Source organism: Pollicipes pollicipes, unplaced genomic scaffold, assembly GCF_011947565.3.
Source record: "Pollicipes pollicipes isolate AB1234 unplaced genomic scaffold, Ppol_2.1 Scaffold_4002;HRSCAF=4701_pilon_pilon_pilon, whole genome shotgun sequence".
Lineage (NCBI taxonomy): Eukaryota > Metazoa > Arthropoda > Thecostraca > Pollicipedomorpha > Pollicipedidae > Pollicipes > Pollicipes pollicipes.
The window spans coordinates 25851871-25866289 of record NW_023596420.1 but is presented as its reverse complement, the minus strand read 5'-3'; the positions used below and the strand labels follow the sequence as shown (position 1 = coordinate 25866289).

Below are 14419 nucleotides of genomic sequence, written 5' to 3'. Positions count from 1 at the left end.
ATGGGCATGATACCTGGTTATTACGGAAATTACGTATCAAATAAGTTAAAACTATCTACATAACCGAGTATGTGATAAGCTAACTTCTGAAGCTCACGGATAACTATTCAAGAACAAGGCGAAAAGGGTCAAAATACTAGCACATACCGATATTTGGCTCAACGAGCACTTAAGGCACCGCCACCACCATTTATCGGTGAGACGAAGTACTACATATGTGCTTGGATGGCATTTCCGCGATCAATAGTTTTGCTAGTTTCGTAGCACGTCGACGTCACACAAAACGTTCCATGGCGCAGTCAAACAATGGTGTGTTGAGAGTGAGTTTGCTAAAAAGAGAATTTGTGTTATCTAGAGCAGTCTCTTCCATTGAAAAGCGTACCAATCGTTATTAAAGAGCCTGTTTTGTCATATCTGATGCTGCCTCAGTAACTCAAATGTGAAACAACTCCTTGAATTGAGAAAGTAGCCGTGTTTACATAGGAAAATGTGCGATTGCCAGATAGAAACAAGAAAGTTCCAAAACTAGAAATTACCAAGATGCCGAAAAGGAGTTGCTCTCAAGCCATCACACCGGAAAACTCAGATGATATGCGGTGATCTTGGCTCAAGATCACACACTTCAGCCCGCTGAAATAGCTGTAGAAGTTCGGAAAGATGTTTGTTGACCAATGAAGGGTTCATTGAACCTTTTCGTTCTTAAATCTGGCCGCATGGCTGTCTTCGTCAGGACGGCCCAGCTGACATACATCAGCTGACTGCCGCATGTGCCCTGGTTTTACCAGGCTATTGCCGATTTCAAGGTCTCGAACCGGCTAAACTTCAGCATTTCCGTGCGCCGTTTTTTACCGCCGCTGTGTCAGTTTGGCAATAGACGTCCCGTTTTGGGTCTTCTCATACGTTACTTACCACTGGACGGTTCGCAGAAACGGAAACAAGTTGGTTTCCATGGTTCAAGTGAGTGTTCTCGAGTTATTCCACACGTGACCAAAGTCGAGAGCCGCTTGGAGTCCAATATGCGCATAAGCCGTCCACTGACGCGGTGGATGATGATGGGCGCCAAACCGGTCTTGGCGCCAAACGACGTAATACTGAACCAGACGCATGTGGGTGCCAAATGCAATTCAAACCAAATTTGGCTTATTTTAAATCGGGGTAGTCACGGCGTGACTGACATCACGCAGTCCACGGCACCCGTGCTCCCCGCTCCGCGCCCACCCAGCCAGATGTCTCCCTGGTCGACAGTCGACACCCGGCCAACTCCAACTCTGGCCGTCGTGTCTGTCGTCAGTCGGCGCTGCGACCGCAGGCTTCACGGCGAGGGCCACCGCAGGTCGCCGCGCCTGTCGTCAGTCGGCGCTGTGACCGCAGGCTTCACGGCGAGGACCACCGCAGGTTGTCGCGTCCGACGTCGGTCGGCGCTGCGACCGCAGGCTTCACAATACCGTTGGCTGAGACGGCTGGCTGGATGGGCGCGGGGCGGGGCGCTCGGGTGGCGCTGGCCGCGTGATGCCCTGGGCGCGGAGCGGGGCGCTCGGGTGGCGCTGGCCGCGTGATGCCCTGGGCGCGGAGCGGGGGCGCTCGGGGTGGCGCTGGCCGCGTGATGCCCTGGGCGCGGAGCGGGGCGCTCGGGTGGCGCTGGCCGCGTGATGCCCTGGGCGCGGAGCGGGGCGCTCGGGTGGCGCTGGCCGCGTGATGCCCTGGGCGCGGAGCGGGGCGCTCGGGTGGCGCTGGCCGCGTGATGCCCTGGGCGCGGAGCGGGGCGCTCGGGTGGCGCTGGCCGCGTGATGCCCTGGGCGCGGAGCGGGGCGCTCGGGCGGCGCTGGCCGCGTGGTGCCCGTCCCGCCGTGACTCGCCTGTCGGTTCTGCGCCATCACGTTCGTCACGGGAGTGGGCGAGCCGCCGTCTCGCTGTGGGCAGCGCTGAGAGCCGGCCTTTTGATGCAGGACCATTGTCATCCATCGCTGATATGGCAGTCCTGGCGCGCACCGTGGTATGGAAGCAACCCATGCGTAATACCTGCGGCCTTGACCTTGCCCTCAGCGCCACAGCGCCACCCGCAACGAACCACTTAATTCCCGCAGAAGCGTACAGTTCGACCAAGTCCCTACACTTTTACATGTGCGTATATGCGTCGTTCCTCTGTGTATTGTGTCACTCTTGGACAGCTAGGCGCGAAAGGATCATAACGTGGATGCGCATTCAACAAAATAACAAATGAAATGAGTCGAACTTCAAGTTGAAGCTCTGTAACCCGATCATGATGGCACCGTGCTGTTCTAGGAGCTGTAATTCCGACCTCAATGGTGCGTGAGTGTTTCAGCGGCGAACGACCAGACTCTAACGGCGCCGCAGAGACTGGACAGCCCCATCTCCGATCAAAAGAATGACTTTGTGCCCCTAGGTCTTTGGGGGATCCGATTCAGGGCACTGCGTTGGGACTGAATGAAAGTTAATTAAGTTATTGTTTTGACGTCATTTTTTAGAATACTTATAAAAGTGGCCAGGCTGGTGATTGGCATAAACAGCATATTCATAACTTAAATGTATGAGTTCGAAAAAGGCAACCGATACATTTTGCTTTTAAGTTTTTCAGGGCTAAACAGCGAACACAAGGACAGGAATGCTTGGAAAAAATAACTTTCAATGCATTGGTTTGCTCTGTTTCCGCACGCTTGGACATGTTCACACAGTGCTTTTCCATGACCACAGAAAATGCGAGCTGATGGTGTGCCTGAGCAAGCGCCAATGAGGGCTTTTGATTTGTCTATTCTTTGCTCTGTAGATGTGATGTTTCAATGGTGCCCTATGGAAATGTTCAAGTTTGGAAAACCACAAGCCAATCTGTGCATTCGCCACACGAACAATGCGTGAAAACAGAGGTTATCTTTGGGTTGTTATTTGATTCTTGCGGGACCTAGGAAGAGCAAGTATTGACTCTTCTTCGGTCGTATTCTGACATGAACATACGCCTTCATATATATATTTACGTCATACCACGTAAGTTCAAAGTGGCTCGCAATCAAGACCAACCGAGCCATGTGAGATGTCATAGAAAAACTGTTCTGTTGAATGATATGCCACCGACACCGCATCACGACATATAACCATGTAGACGGTAACCAAGCTTTTTGTGCTCTTTTCTCTTCTTTCTGGCTGATCAGCTAGCAGTCACGTTTTGACATCAATAACGCCATCCAAATACAGCCTAGGTTGTTCCTTCAACGCCTAGCTCACAGATTTGCCATGCCTTTGGAGCTGAGCCTGAACCCCACACTGTCAGGCTTGAGCTCCAAACCGAGCCTCGTGAACAGAGATGATCGAGGGGTTAGGTCCCGGGACTGCCATACGAGGTCTCCGGCGTCAAATTCTGGCTGCGCCATGCCCCAACGTGGCGTATGCCCTCCGTGGTCGTCAAATTCTGGCTGCGCCATGCCCCAACGTGGCGTATGCCCTCCGTGGTCGTCGATATTTTATAAATAGCTGCATGAAATAGTACAACACGTTTCCACCATCAAAAGCAATTATGCCTTGAGCTCGTTAGTTTTTTTTATTGGGGAGTGATATCGGTCCCGATTCAAGCACGACATTAATCGGTTTACGTGAACCCAAGTCCCATAAAGTCATCAGTCCAAACTCGATTCCAGCCCCGGTAGGTCCCAAACTCGCGTCTGGCACCCAAGCCAGCCCCGCGCCGTCACACAGCGGTGCACACACAGGCGGGACACCGTGGCAGGGACAACCGCGCACCGTCGCACAGAGGTGCACACACACACACACACACACACACACACACACACACACACACACACACACACACACACACACACACACACACACACACACACACACACACACACACACACACACACACACACACACACGCACGCACACACGCACGCACGCACGCACGCACGCACGCACGCACGCACGCACGCACGCACGCACGCACGCACGCACGCACGCACGCACGCACGCACACACACACACACACACACACACACACACACACACACACACACACACACACACACACACACACACAGGTGGGACAGCATGACAGGGACAGTCCCGCGGCGTCTCACAGAGGTGCACATGCACACACGCAGGCGGGACACCATGACAGGGACAGCCGCGCGGTGCGCAGTCAGTGACCGGCCCTTCAGTCACGGCGGAAAGACGCTTCTCCGCACGACCAGGCACGAAAAAACAGCATTGTTCGCGACAGACGAGATGAGGCGCCGGCGGCGTTAATGTCGCTTCTGGTGAGAGTCATCTATCGGCCAGAGCAGGAACTTGAGAGAGCCGATCCCGAACAGCAGGGTTTGGAGCAGCCAGGCGGCGGTGGTCGCGCCCCGGATGCCCAGCCGACGGCAACGGTGCAGGGCCACCATGCACTCCAGCGCGTGGATCACGGGGGTGGCAATCAGCCTGGGGAGCGGTCGTCGGTCAGACAGAGAACGCATGCAGGGAAACACCCTCCGCTGAACACCGGCGCAGGAGAGTAAACCTCCCGCCACCAGGGAGCAGCCGCGCCAGCTTCATACGCAGCGCCAGCCCCTTGTGTGTTGGGTCTTGGGTGTAGCCATCATTCAGAGGTTTGGTAGACAAGTCAAAACCTGGAGGCGACGATCTCAACAACATGGTGTCTTTTGAAAGGGAAGTCGCCGTTGCAAAATAGATGTCTATCTTGCGACGATTGTGGATGGAAGCAAAAGCCCGTTTCGACACAAATAAGGGCGCCGTGTTATGCAGACCTCCCTCCCCTCGGCAGAAGCTACACCCGTGTCCTAGGAAGATGAGCAATGGTCGAAAGACTTTCTTGTAATGCTTTCTTGTAACGCTTTCTTGTGTTTTTAATAATTTATTGTAATGCTTTCGAGTGTTCGCAAACAAGCACGCGGTATCAGCCAGCGAGTGCATCAACAGGCAGCACTCTTCTCTATTTATTATAAGGACAATGTGGGCTGAACTTCCCGATGTCGGACCAGCTCTGGCGGCGTCCAGCCTCACTGTGCTCCTCACCCTTGTCTGGCGTTGTTGCTGAAGTGACCGTGAGCAGCGTGGAGCAGGCGTGCCACCGGTCCGAGGTAAGCCTCCGGCGCCAGGGTCGGCCCCAGCCACACCGCCTGAAAACGAAGCGCCCAGTCCAGCCAGGGCACGCGGCCGCTGCTGCGTCTCTGGCACCGGCTGCCGCGTCATATGACGTCATGCTGCATTAACTCGCCACGACACCCATTACACGGCACTCGGATATAACCAAGCCTGGATCAGCCCACCGCGACACCCATCACACGGCACTCGGATATAACCACGCCTGGATCATCCCATCGCAACACCCATCACACGGCACTCAGACATAACCACGTCCTGGATCAGCTAACTGCGACGCCCATTACACGGCACTCGGTCATAACAACGACTGGATCAGTTCACTGCGACACCCATTACACGGCACTCGGTCATAACCACGCCTGGATCAGTTCACTGCGACACCCACCACACGGCACTCAGACATAACCACGCCTGGATCAGCTAACTGCGACACCCATTACACGGCACTCGGACATAATCACGCCTGGATCAGTTCACTGCGACACCCACCACACGGCACTCGGATATAACCACGCCTGGATCAGTTCACTGCGACACCCATCACATGGCACTCGGATATAACCAAGCCTGGATCAGCCCACCACGACACCCATCACACGGCACTCGGATATAACCAGCCACGAACTGTTCGCATAAACGACGTTCTCTCCAGGCGGTCCATTCCGTATCAAATTCGATGCATTGGAACTGCGAAATGCTACAAAAGTGTGTGCACACACATTGGGCGCCGTTCACTAATCACGCTACGCATGGGGGTGCAGGTAGCTTTGATGGAGAGGAAAGGAAGTGTAACAAGGTGAAGGGTCTGTTTGGATAGCAACGTTACATGTTGCGATCACTAAATGGCGTTACGTTGCACTAAGTGGTGTCACTCCCTAAAATCAGATGGGGGCGGACTGACCCGATAAAGTTGATCAAAGCAACCCCAAATTCGGATCTCTCCCTGGAGGCCGCCATAGGTGGAGGAGGGCGCCATGCCTGACCTCATACCCCACCCCTGAGGGCTGACGATCCGCTCAAACACGACTAACGGCCACGAGCTGGTCAGTACGCCACGTGAAGGCCAGCCTTACGCATCTGAGCTCCTTGAGCAGCTGGCAACATAAGCCGACCTTTACCGACCTGTCTGCGCTGATTTCGTCCTTCGATGCGTATCAGGTGAGTCTAGCAGGCGGGTTAGCCGTATCTTGGTATCGCCTCTTCCAATACGGTCCAGATTAGAAGAGGCCATGCCAAGATACGACTGGCCAAACACAGCCCAGATTAGCAGAGGCGATGCCAAGATACGGCTGGCCTGCGCCGCCACAGGGTGTAAGACACAGGTCTATGTTGATATTACAGGCGTCCTAAAGATTTAGTCATCGAATGATATATTAGACTGACGCCCTCCCTTACGCGCTTCCAATGCATGTTGAGTTATAGCTCAATTCGCAGTTTAACACACGCTGGAAGCCAAACTTTGCCGGTCCCTGGTCATAAGCATTTTTACTGCAGCCCCTTGTTCATCATCGTCATCAATGTTTGATTGTGCAATGCCTTTTAGACGCATGATAGGTCATCACTCATAATTACCCACAAGTCAAGTAAAGCTCATAATTGCAGCCAAGACCTAGTGGCATGACACACCTCATCCATCAATGCGTTATTCTTCATGTTTTCCTAAGTTGTTGTGTGCCTCTGCATTTGAACCGCGGTATGAAATTTTCTGCGTGAATTTGATTGCATACCATTTTGTGTCTATGTCAGCACATCCCACTCTATATCTCGTCAAGTGTTATTTCTGCATGTCGTACAGCTGGTGCCTCTTTGACGCGACAAATGTGTGCAGCCCATGGTGCTCGTCCCTCTACCCCACCCACACCTCTAGGCGCATGTTTGTTCGAAGTCAGCAGGCACGCACCAGCGTTTCCCTCTCTCGTGATGTAGCACGCTAAATGGCGACAATATCATGCTCTGACATTTGTCGCGGTGTTACAAGCACTCCGCTGCTAGACGCCGTACGTCCACGCTATCGCATGCCCCGTTTCGAGGGCATTCGTAATCTGTACCGCGTACTGTGCTCTCTGCTTCCCTTGCCCTACATGCACGGTGTGTACCCACCTCCATCAACAAAACTTAGCAAAACTGAAACGATCTTTGCATGCTTAAAACTATTATTATAATGTCCATATCATACATGCCTGTATCATCGTTGCATTTCCCTCGGTCTTACTGCGAAGTCATCTCCACTGCAGTCTGCCCTACGCAGCTATGGCCATCGGTTGCCTAGGCCAATCAGCTGATCGTGCCATTTCATTCGCGCCAACCTCCCTACCGCCGAGCGCGTGCATTATGGCGCGTGGGTGAAGCTGTTCTGATTGGCCCGTCAGGGGAAGCTTTTCAAGCGTCGGAGCCGTTCGGCATCGGATCACGGACAGATCACTTGTCGCGTGGGAACCTGTATTTGACGGTGGGTTCAGCGTGTCAAGGAAGCAGCAAGCTGATATGGGAGGAAGCAAACACTGTTGCCGGCACTGGCTGCATTTATCGCCAAATAGGGATGGTCCTCTCACGAAATATCGTTGCCGATTGGAGCTCCCAATTTTGAGCTCGCAGTTCTACAAAGTGCGGGGTTTAAAAGCACACAGGGCGTTGAGTGGGCATTGCTGGCCACATTACAGACATTCTAAATGCGATATTCTCCTACTTGTGTTTTGTTAATTACAAATATATTCCCTATTGGCAAGCAATTGCTAGCAACAAATCCTGACGGGAAAATAAGTTATTTGTTTGCACAAAAATAATGAGCCAGGGCAACAATATTTCATTATCAAGTTTCCAGTTATGCAATGCATGCCATTTTATAAACAGATCACCCGTGGTATTCTGTTGCTTTGAGAGTAGGCTACCATAATTTAAGAACCTTCTAACCTTTATTTAGGTGCAACCACTAAACTATACATTTCGAGGGGATGATATCTCAACTAAAGGGCAAGAACCACCCTGAAATAATCCCACATCAGTGGGGTTCTCCCATGGGTGTTGTTTCCTTTTCAATTAAGGACTTGAGCTCCAGCCCCTAAGCAACAAAACAATTAAAACCATTTTCTCCTGGGCAGGCCACCCCAAGACCATTTTGCAAAACTACATTCCTGAGTTCTGCGTACCGTTTATCAAACGAATCATATGGTCGAAAAATATGTCTCACGCTCAAACACACAATGGTTTGAATGCAAATATGATGGACGCAACTACACAGGATATTTTCAAACAGCAAACACCCCCCCCCCCCCATGCCTGGACTGAAATAAAAGCATTGCACTCCAATTTTGCCCTAAAAGCATCGCAATTCCGAAACATGTCTATGAAATACATAGGAGCATACCAATCCTGTCTCCTGCAGCTCACCTTTTCTGAAAATTATGCAACTTTACACAAAAATATGTTATGGTGGGTGCATACGCTGATATCATATTTAGCCAGGAGAAATACCAAAGGAAAACACTAATTATCAAATAATACCAGCGATCCCAGCAGAAGCTTAAAAAAATGCATGCATCGAAGGACGAAATCAGCTCACGCAGGTCAGTAAAGGTCAGCCTATGTCGCCAGCTAATCAAAGAGCTCGGATGCATACCAATGGCCTTTACGTGGCGTGTGGAGCACCTCGTAGTCATTAGTCACGTTTGAATGAATGGTTAGATCTCCAGGGGCAAAGCATGAGGTCATTTATGACGCCCTAATCTTTCACCAAATAGGATGTTTACTTTCCGTGTCGTTCGTTTACTTGGTATTTGGCATGAAAATACCGAGATTGGTCAGCATTCTGTGTACACCCGTACTGGAGGTATTTGGAGTGTAAATCCAGCATTAGCAGAACATTTTTTGTTTTTGTTTTAATTACAAGCCTCGATACTGGACAATGAGAACCGTAATCAGCCATCACGCAGGTACCTACTGTTGTCTATGCAATTGGAAAGGTTGAATTGTGGTGCCTGTTGGTCACGGACAACGTTTTTTTTGTTGATACTTTTTCCATGACATACATTAGTGTCGACCTATCCATATTTCAATAACTTTGACATGCCATTCCTTACTTGTGTACTTGCAACATGGATGGTTCAAAATACCTTCCATCTTGGGCTTTCGATTGCCAATTTTGGTTACAAACGGCATACCTGCATATGCTACCGACTGAGAAGTCATTAAATGGGTCCCATGTAGGCGCAATTTCATTGTGGATTTTTGCATTCTGATGCTAGTTGTAGTTGTTTCATTCCTTTCTCTGGATTGCTGGCTCCTTTTAGGACCTTTCTGAAGGACCGAAGGCATTTCACACCTGGAGTGGGATATATTCCGTTTGTCTTAATTCGAAAAACTCATATCTCCGTCCGCTTTGCTCCTACGCCCCCCCCCCCCTCCCCACTCCCTGATAAGTTTATTGGCGTGCCCACACGAAGCACATGCCCTCCTCCCCTCCTCCCCTAGCAAACTGCACCGAAATATAGGTCTTTATAAGTAAACTACGCTGAGTATTTGTGTGATAAAAACAGAACAACGGCAGGTACCAATGAGAAAGGCGTGACTTTGCAGCCATGTGTTTATAATTAGCAATATAATGCGTGCAATATAATGGTTCTGTCTGTGGCATCGTCATCAACAAATAAAAAGGGATATTTTCAGGTCAGCAGTGTGCTATGGGGTCATAGACCTGCTTCATAATTTTCAGATATCATTTACGTGCATGACCTTCACGAAGTGCACGAAAATCGTGAAATATGCGTCTAAAGATTTTACCGTGATTTTCATGGGAAGGGGTAAGATCTCCCCAATACTCTTCTGAGCAGTCCCAAGGCACATAAACCAAACAGGGAATAATTTGCCGGTAGAAGTGTACAGAGGTCTCTCTCTGAACACTGTTTCGTAACTAGGTACAATCAAAGCACAAATAAAGTCCCTCACACTCCAGTGCGCCTTGCCTCTCACAGGTCACTCCCGGAACCGTACACTGCAACGCAGCACAAAGCTGCTGTGCACAGCAGACCTGATCCCGACGTATGCCTTAGGCAGCAGGCAGGTCAGGGGGGTGCAGCGATTGATGGCCGGCCCAGTCGTTCGACGGTGCGGTAGTAAAGGTCAAAACAGCCCTGTTCAGCGTATGCTCGCATGCTTTACATTTTGGTCAATAAGTCATAATTGGTCTGCATAGTTTTAATGGGCCACTGTGACGCTGCTTACATATTCGTAACGGTAATGCATGATGCCATTTGACCCAACCTTACAGCCACTGGCCACGGCTTTTTAACCGTGTTGTCTGCCCAGCCAGCTCTGCTAGCCGTCCCAGCCATGGTCACCTCATCGCAACGTTCAAATGAACATGCGTGTTTACATCCTCAGGTTATTTGGTGCCGTGTGCTGTCGCAGTAATCACGTGACTTGCCCGTCCGCCGGGAGGATCGTGATGGCAGAGCCCATGCCAAGATCCCCATTGCCTGCGTCGCCATGGGGTGTTTTGTCAAAATTGCAGACGTCCGAAAATTTCAGAGATTGAATGATGCATGTCACTGGTGCTTGTACTGATGTGCTTCCAATGCATGTTGAATCATTGCCAAGTTCGCAGTTTAACGCCCGCTAGAGGCCGAAATAGGCCGGCCCTGGTCATGACCATGTCAACTGCGGTCCCCTGTACACGCTGTTTCATATAAGAATGTTCGACTGCCTCAGCATTCATCCATCCATGCCGCAAATCGCTGTTCGTACCGTGAGTACGTAGAAGAGGAGAGCCGTCAATATGACACTGGACGGCTGCACCCAGCGAAAGTATGTACTGGCCACGGCCATCTTGTGCACTCTCGACCTGAAACGGGGAGTTGCCTAGATCTCAATGATGCCCTGTGGACTAGTCGGCCATAGTGAGGACATGGAACGAGTCATCGTCACGGGCTATGCGCTTGGGTGAAGAGGAGGCATTTCTGTCCGTTTTAATGGCTTAAGCTGTTACTTGTGGTCAAATCGGCTGATGAATTCAGCATCATGTTACGCAAGCTTCTTTAGGCAGTTGTATTTAACATACGTAAAATTTTGAGATCCTATGGTTGAGTAAAATCGCATTATAACCTTGCCAACTGCAAAGTGCAAGCTGTTTTGGTACAAAAGCCATTCAAATCGTAGCATTTTCAAAAAGTTAAAAAGCAGAATGCTTTGTTCCGGAGCCGTCCATTGAGCGTTGCGTGAAACTTGGTGTGAAACTAACGGCGTTCACCTTTGTGAGCGTTCAGTAAGTTTGCTGACTTGAACGGGCTGTAGAATAAAATTAGGCCCCTTTTATGACGAGTGATGAACTGCAACAACTTTTGACATATTTTGCGTACAGTAACGAGTAACCGAACTACATTTGCAACCGCAATAAAGAACAATACAACTTGTTTTTAGTAACGGTGTTCACCTTTGGTTACTTGTCATCTACCAGGTAACCATATCAAGGCAAGGTGAAGCTTGGAGAGCCAATTTTATTTTTCTCTTTGTTTTATGCTGGAAAAGAATTAATTGCCACAGTTTGGCCATTTGGTTGAGTAACAACGCGAGTTGAGGTAATTTACCATGCGCAGTGTTGAGTTTTGCTTGAGACTAAGTGAACTATGTGTAATCATTTATTAATCAAATATTTGCCTAACGCATGACACAGTGAGCCATCACCCAAGTACAGCAGCCCCGTTTGAATACGAAACTGAGTTTCAGATCTTCAAAGCAGTAGAAATTGGTGCCTTAATTGCGACCCCTATCAATCAACTCGTACAGTTGCTATTTTGAAGACGGAAATTGCAATCAATCTAGACTGAACTTCTAAACATTGGCTGTGAATCAGCGATTATCAACTGAAAATAATCCAGTCATCACAGAATCATTGCATGTGCAATACATCAATGACGGATGGATTTACCCTGCGAAATCATGCTGCGAATAAGAAATGAATCATCGAGCCATGATGTGAATCAACAATGCACTTTTCTTAAACACGATATCATACTTTGCATCAGCAAAATCTGGATCGTTAACAAAGGTCGTGAATCGATGGTGAATGGATCCGGAAAAAGTTGATCCAAACACAGCGGTGGCAAGCCACTTGTTGGGCGCGCCTGCCTTTGACCACATGGTATATATGTGATATTCCTAACGCATCACATGATAAATCGAACAAACACGTTGACCTCACTAAAACAACATTCAATATTTGCAGCACATATCATTCAGATATTGAAATGGCGCATGAGCTCAGCAAGAATACGATGGGCCTAAACAGATACAAATCATATGGAATAAGCACGAATATCGTGAACAAAAATTTCGTTCCTAGGATTTGACCAGCCATCAGTAAGTGATCTAGCTGGATCTTAACAATCATCGAGAGCAGAGAATCCTTGGATAAATGGAAAACACTGGCGACACGGTTATGCACGGTGATGCCGAGAATAGGCGAGTGTGTAGTTGATGCGTAAGCTAAAGAGCAGGGTAGTTTTGACTCACTGGTTCAGAAGGTCTCGTTGGCAGGCGGTCCGCCGTTTACGTGTGATTGCCTCGCTCCGCTGATAAGGTAGCTCTGTTGTACAGCGCTTACCAACGCGACATCTCTCCGCCTGTTCCGAGGTCAATATAGATGTCGCTTCCGTCGGTGTTCCCTATCGCCCCCTGCAAACGATGAGTACAATCTTGAGATCACTACTTTCATGCAATCCAGCACAAAAATGTTCAATCCGCCTCAAAACAGGGTCACATTGCTTTTTTCTTTGACATTCCTGACGACTTGGCCTCTTTCCCTGCGTTGACGTGGCTGCGCTACGTGACGACTGATCGCTTGAAAAGGAGGGATGAACGGACCTGACTGAACTGTTTCGCCGTAAATTGTTAACGACTTTCTGGTGTTGTGCTGCACGCTATACATGGGAAGTACAGCTCAGAAATTTTTCAACTAACCGTCTCAAAAGTTAGGTGAAAAAGTGAGGAACAGTATGAACGAAGCTGCTTCGTTGACAAGAGGATGGGAATGTGCTAACTGGTCGTTAAATGGTCCTTCTACGATAATCTGGAACTTGTTACAGCGCTTCGACTACCAAGTCCATTTCAAATGGTCTTTCCAGGTGGCGAGTGAGCCATGAGGATGTTTCACCCGACTGACGCCTGAGAATCCGAGCGATGCAGTAGCGAGGCACTACGCGGGGTGGAAATATTTTCATCATGTCCGGGAAGCTTTTGGATATTTAGATCTTCACTCCTGTGTTCCATCCCGCATGTCATAATCTTGCACTGCTCAGTATGCACGTTTGGAAATGTGGCTGAATCGCGGAGACGGCGAAGATAAACATCTAGCTTAGACAACTATAACCAAAACTCCATGAAAATCCGAGAACATCCAAATTGACCTCAATGACAAAAATCGCGCCGCAGGCCAAGAAACAGAAGATGTAAATTGTGGGCAGTGCTGGGAGCTGCGCTTGCATGTATATCAAAGCTTATGTTGTACACCTGAATCATGCGCTTTACCGTTCATCAGACGAGAGACAGACTACGCTGCGTGCTCTGTGACCAACATGGAAATCATCGTGATGGTCACAGAACTCCGCCAAGCACCGGTGCCAAGCTGTGAAAAGGCGCCTTGGCGGCCAGCACCAGCGAGCATGTAGCATAGGTCCTGCGACAGTGCATGCAGCATAATCAAAATGCCTCTCACACACCTTCCGTCCCGAAGCTAAACACGCTCCCTAGGCTAACCCGACAGATTTCTGCCCCGCATGCAAAACGTTCAGCCGCTGCACTCAACCGGCGGATGTGGCGTCCGGGCCACCTTTCCGTGCCACGTCACCAGCGCACGCCCCGTGTCCGCCGCCGCGCGCGCCACTCCCGCCGGCCGGTTTCCGCCGCCGCCGGCCGGACCGTGCGTCACGTGGCGTTAACGGCCCGGCGCTACCCGCCATATCTCAAGGTCAGACGGCGGGGACTGCGCTCGGCCACCGGCCGGCGAGGCAGGTCTGGGCGGGAGCCGCGGGGAACGGCACCCCGCGCGCTAGACCGAGACACCACCGGGCCAGGCCGGTCCGACGCTCAGGGACGGACGGATCCAGAGAAGGGGAGGCTTTAGGGGCGCGTACCCACCCGCGTTCTCTGGGCGCCCCACGACCAAAAAACACGACGCGAAGGAATCCAGAGATACGCTAGGAAACGGTGCCGCTGCGCTAGACACCGGACATCGTGACAGAAAGTAGGCGCCAGCTACCCGTACTATGGCCGCCATTCTGTTATAAATTCACATAAATTCAGTCCGAGCGATTTG

At 50.4% G+C, this 14419-nt stretch overlaps 1 protein-coding gene across 2 annotated transcripts; it reads right to left on the bottom strand.

Moving 5' to 3' along the window:
- Positions 1-4003: 4003 nt before the first annotated feature.
- LOC119093931 (transmembrane protein 254) lies at positions 4004-13955 on the bottom strand. 2 transcript variants are annotated; one of them, XM_037216952.1, is made up of 5 exons: positions 13824-13955; positions 12619-12780; positions 10855-10951; positions 5026-5129; positions 4004-4431 (listed from the first exon to the last, which is right to left on the bottom strand). In XM_037216952.1, the coding sequence occupies exons 3-5, from the start codon at positions 10933-10935 to the stop codon at positions 4251-4253; spliced, it is 366 nt and encodes a 121-aa protein (XP_037072847.1). In that variant the 5' UTR covers positions 10936-10951; positions 12619-12780; positions 13824-13955; the 3' UTR covers positions 4004-4250. The 2 variants fall into 2 exon arrangements, with proteins under 2 accessions (XP_037072847.1, XP_037072848.1); XM_037216953.1 differs by having other exon boundaries at positions 13910-13952.
- Positions 13956-14419: the final 464 nt, after the last annotated feature.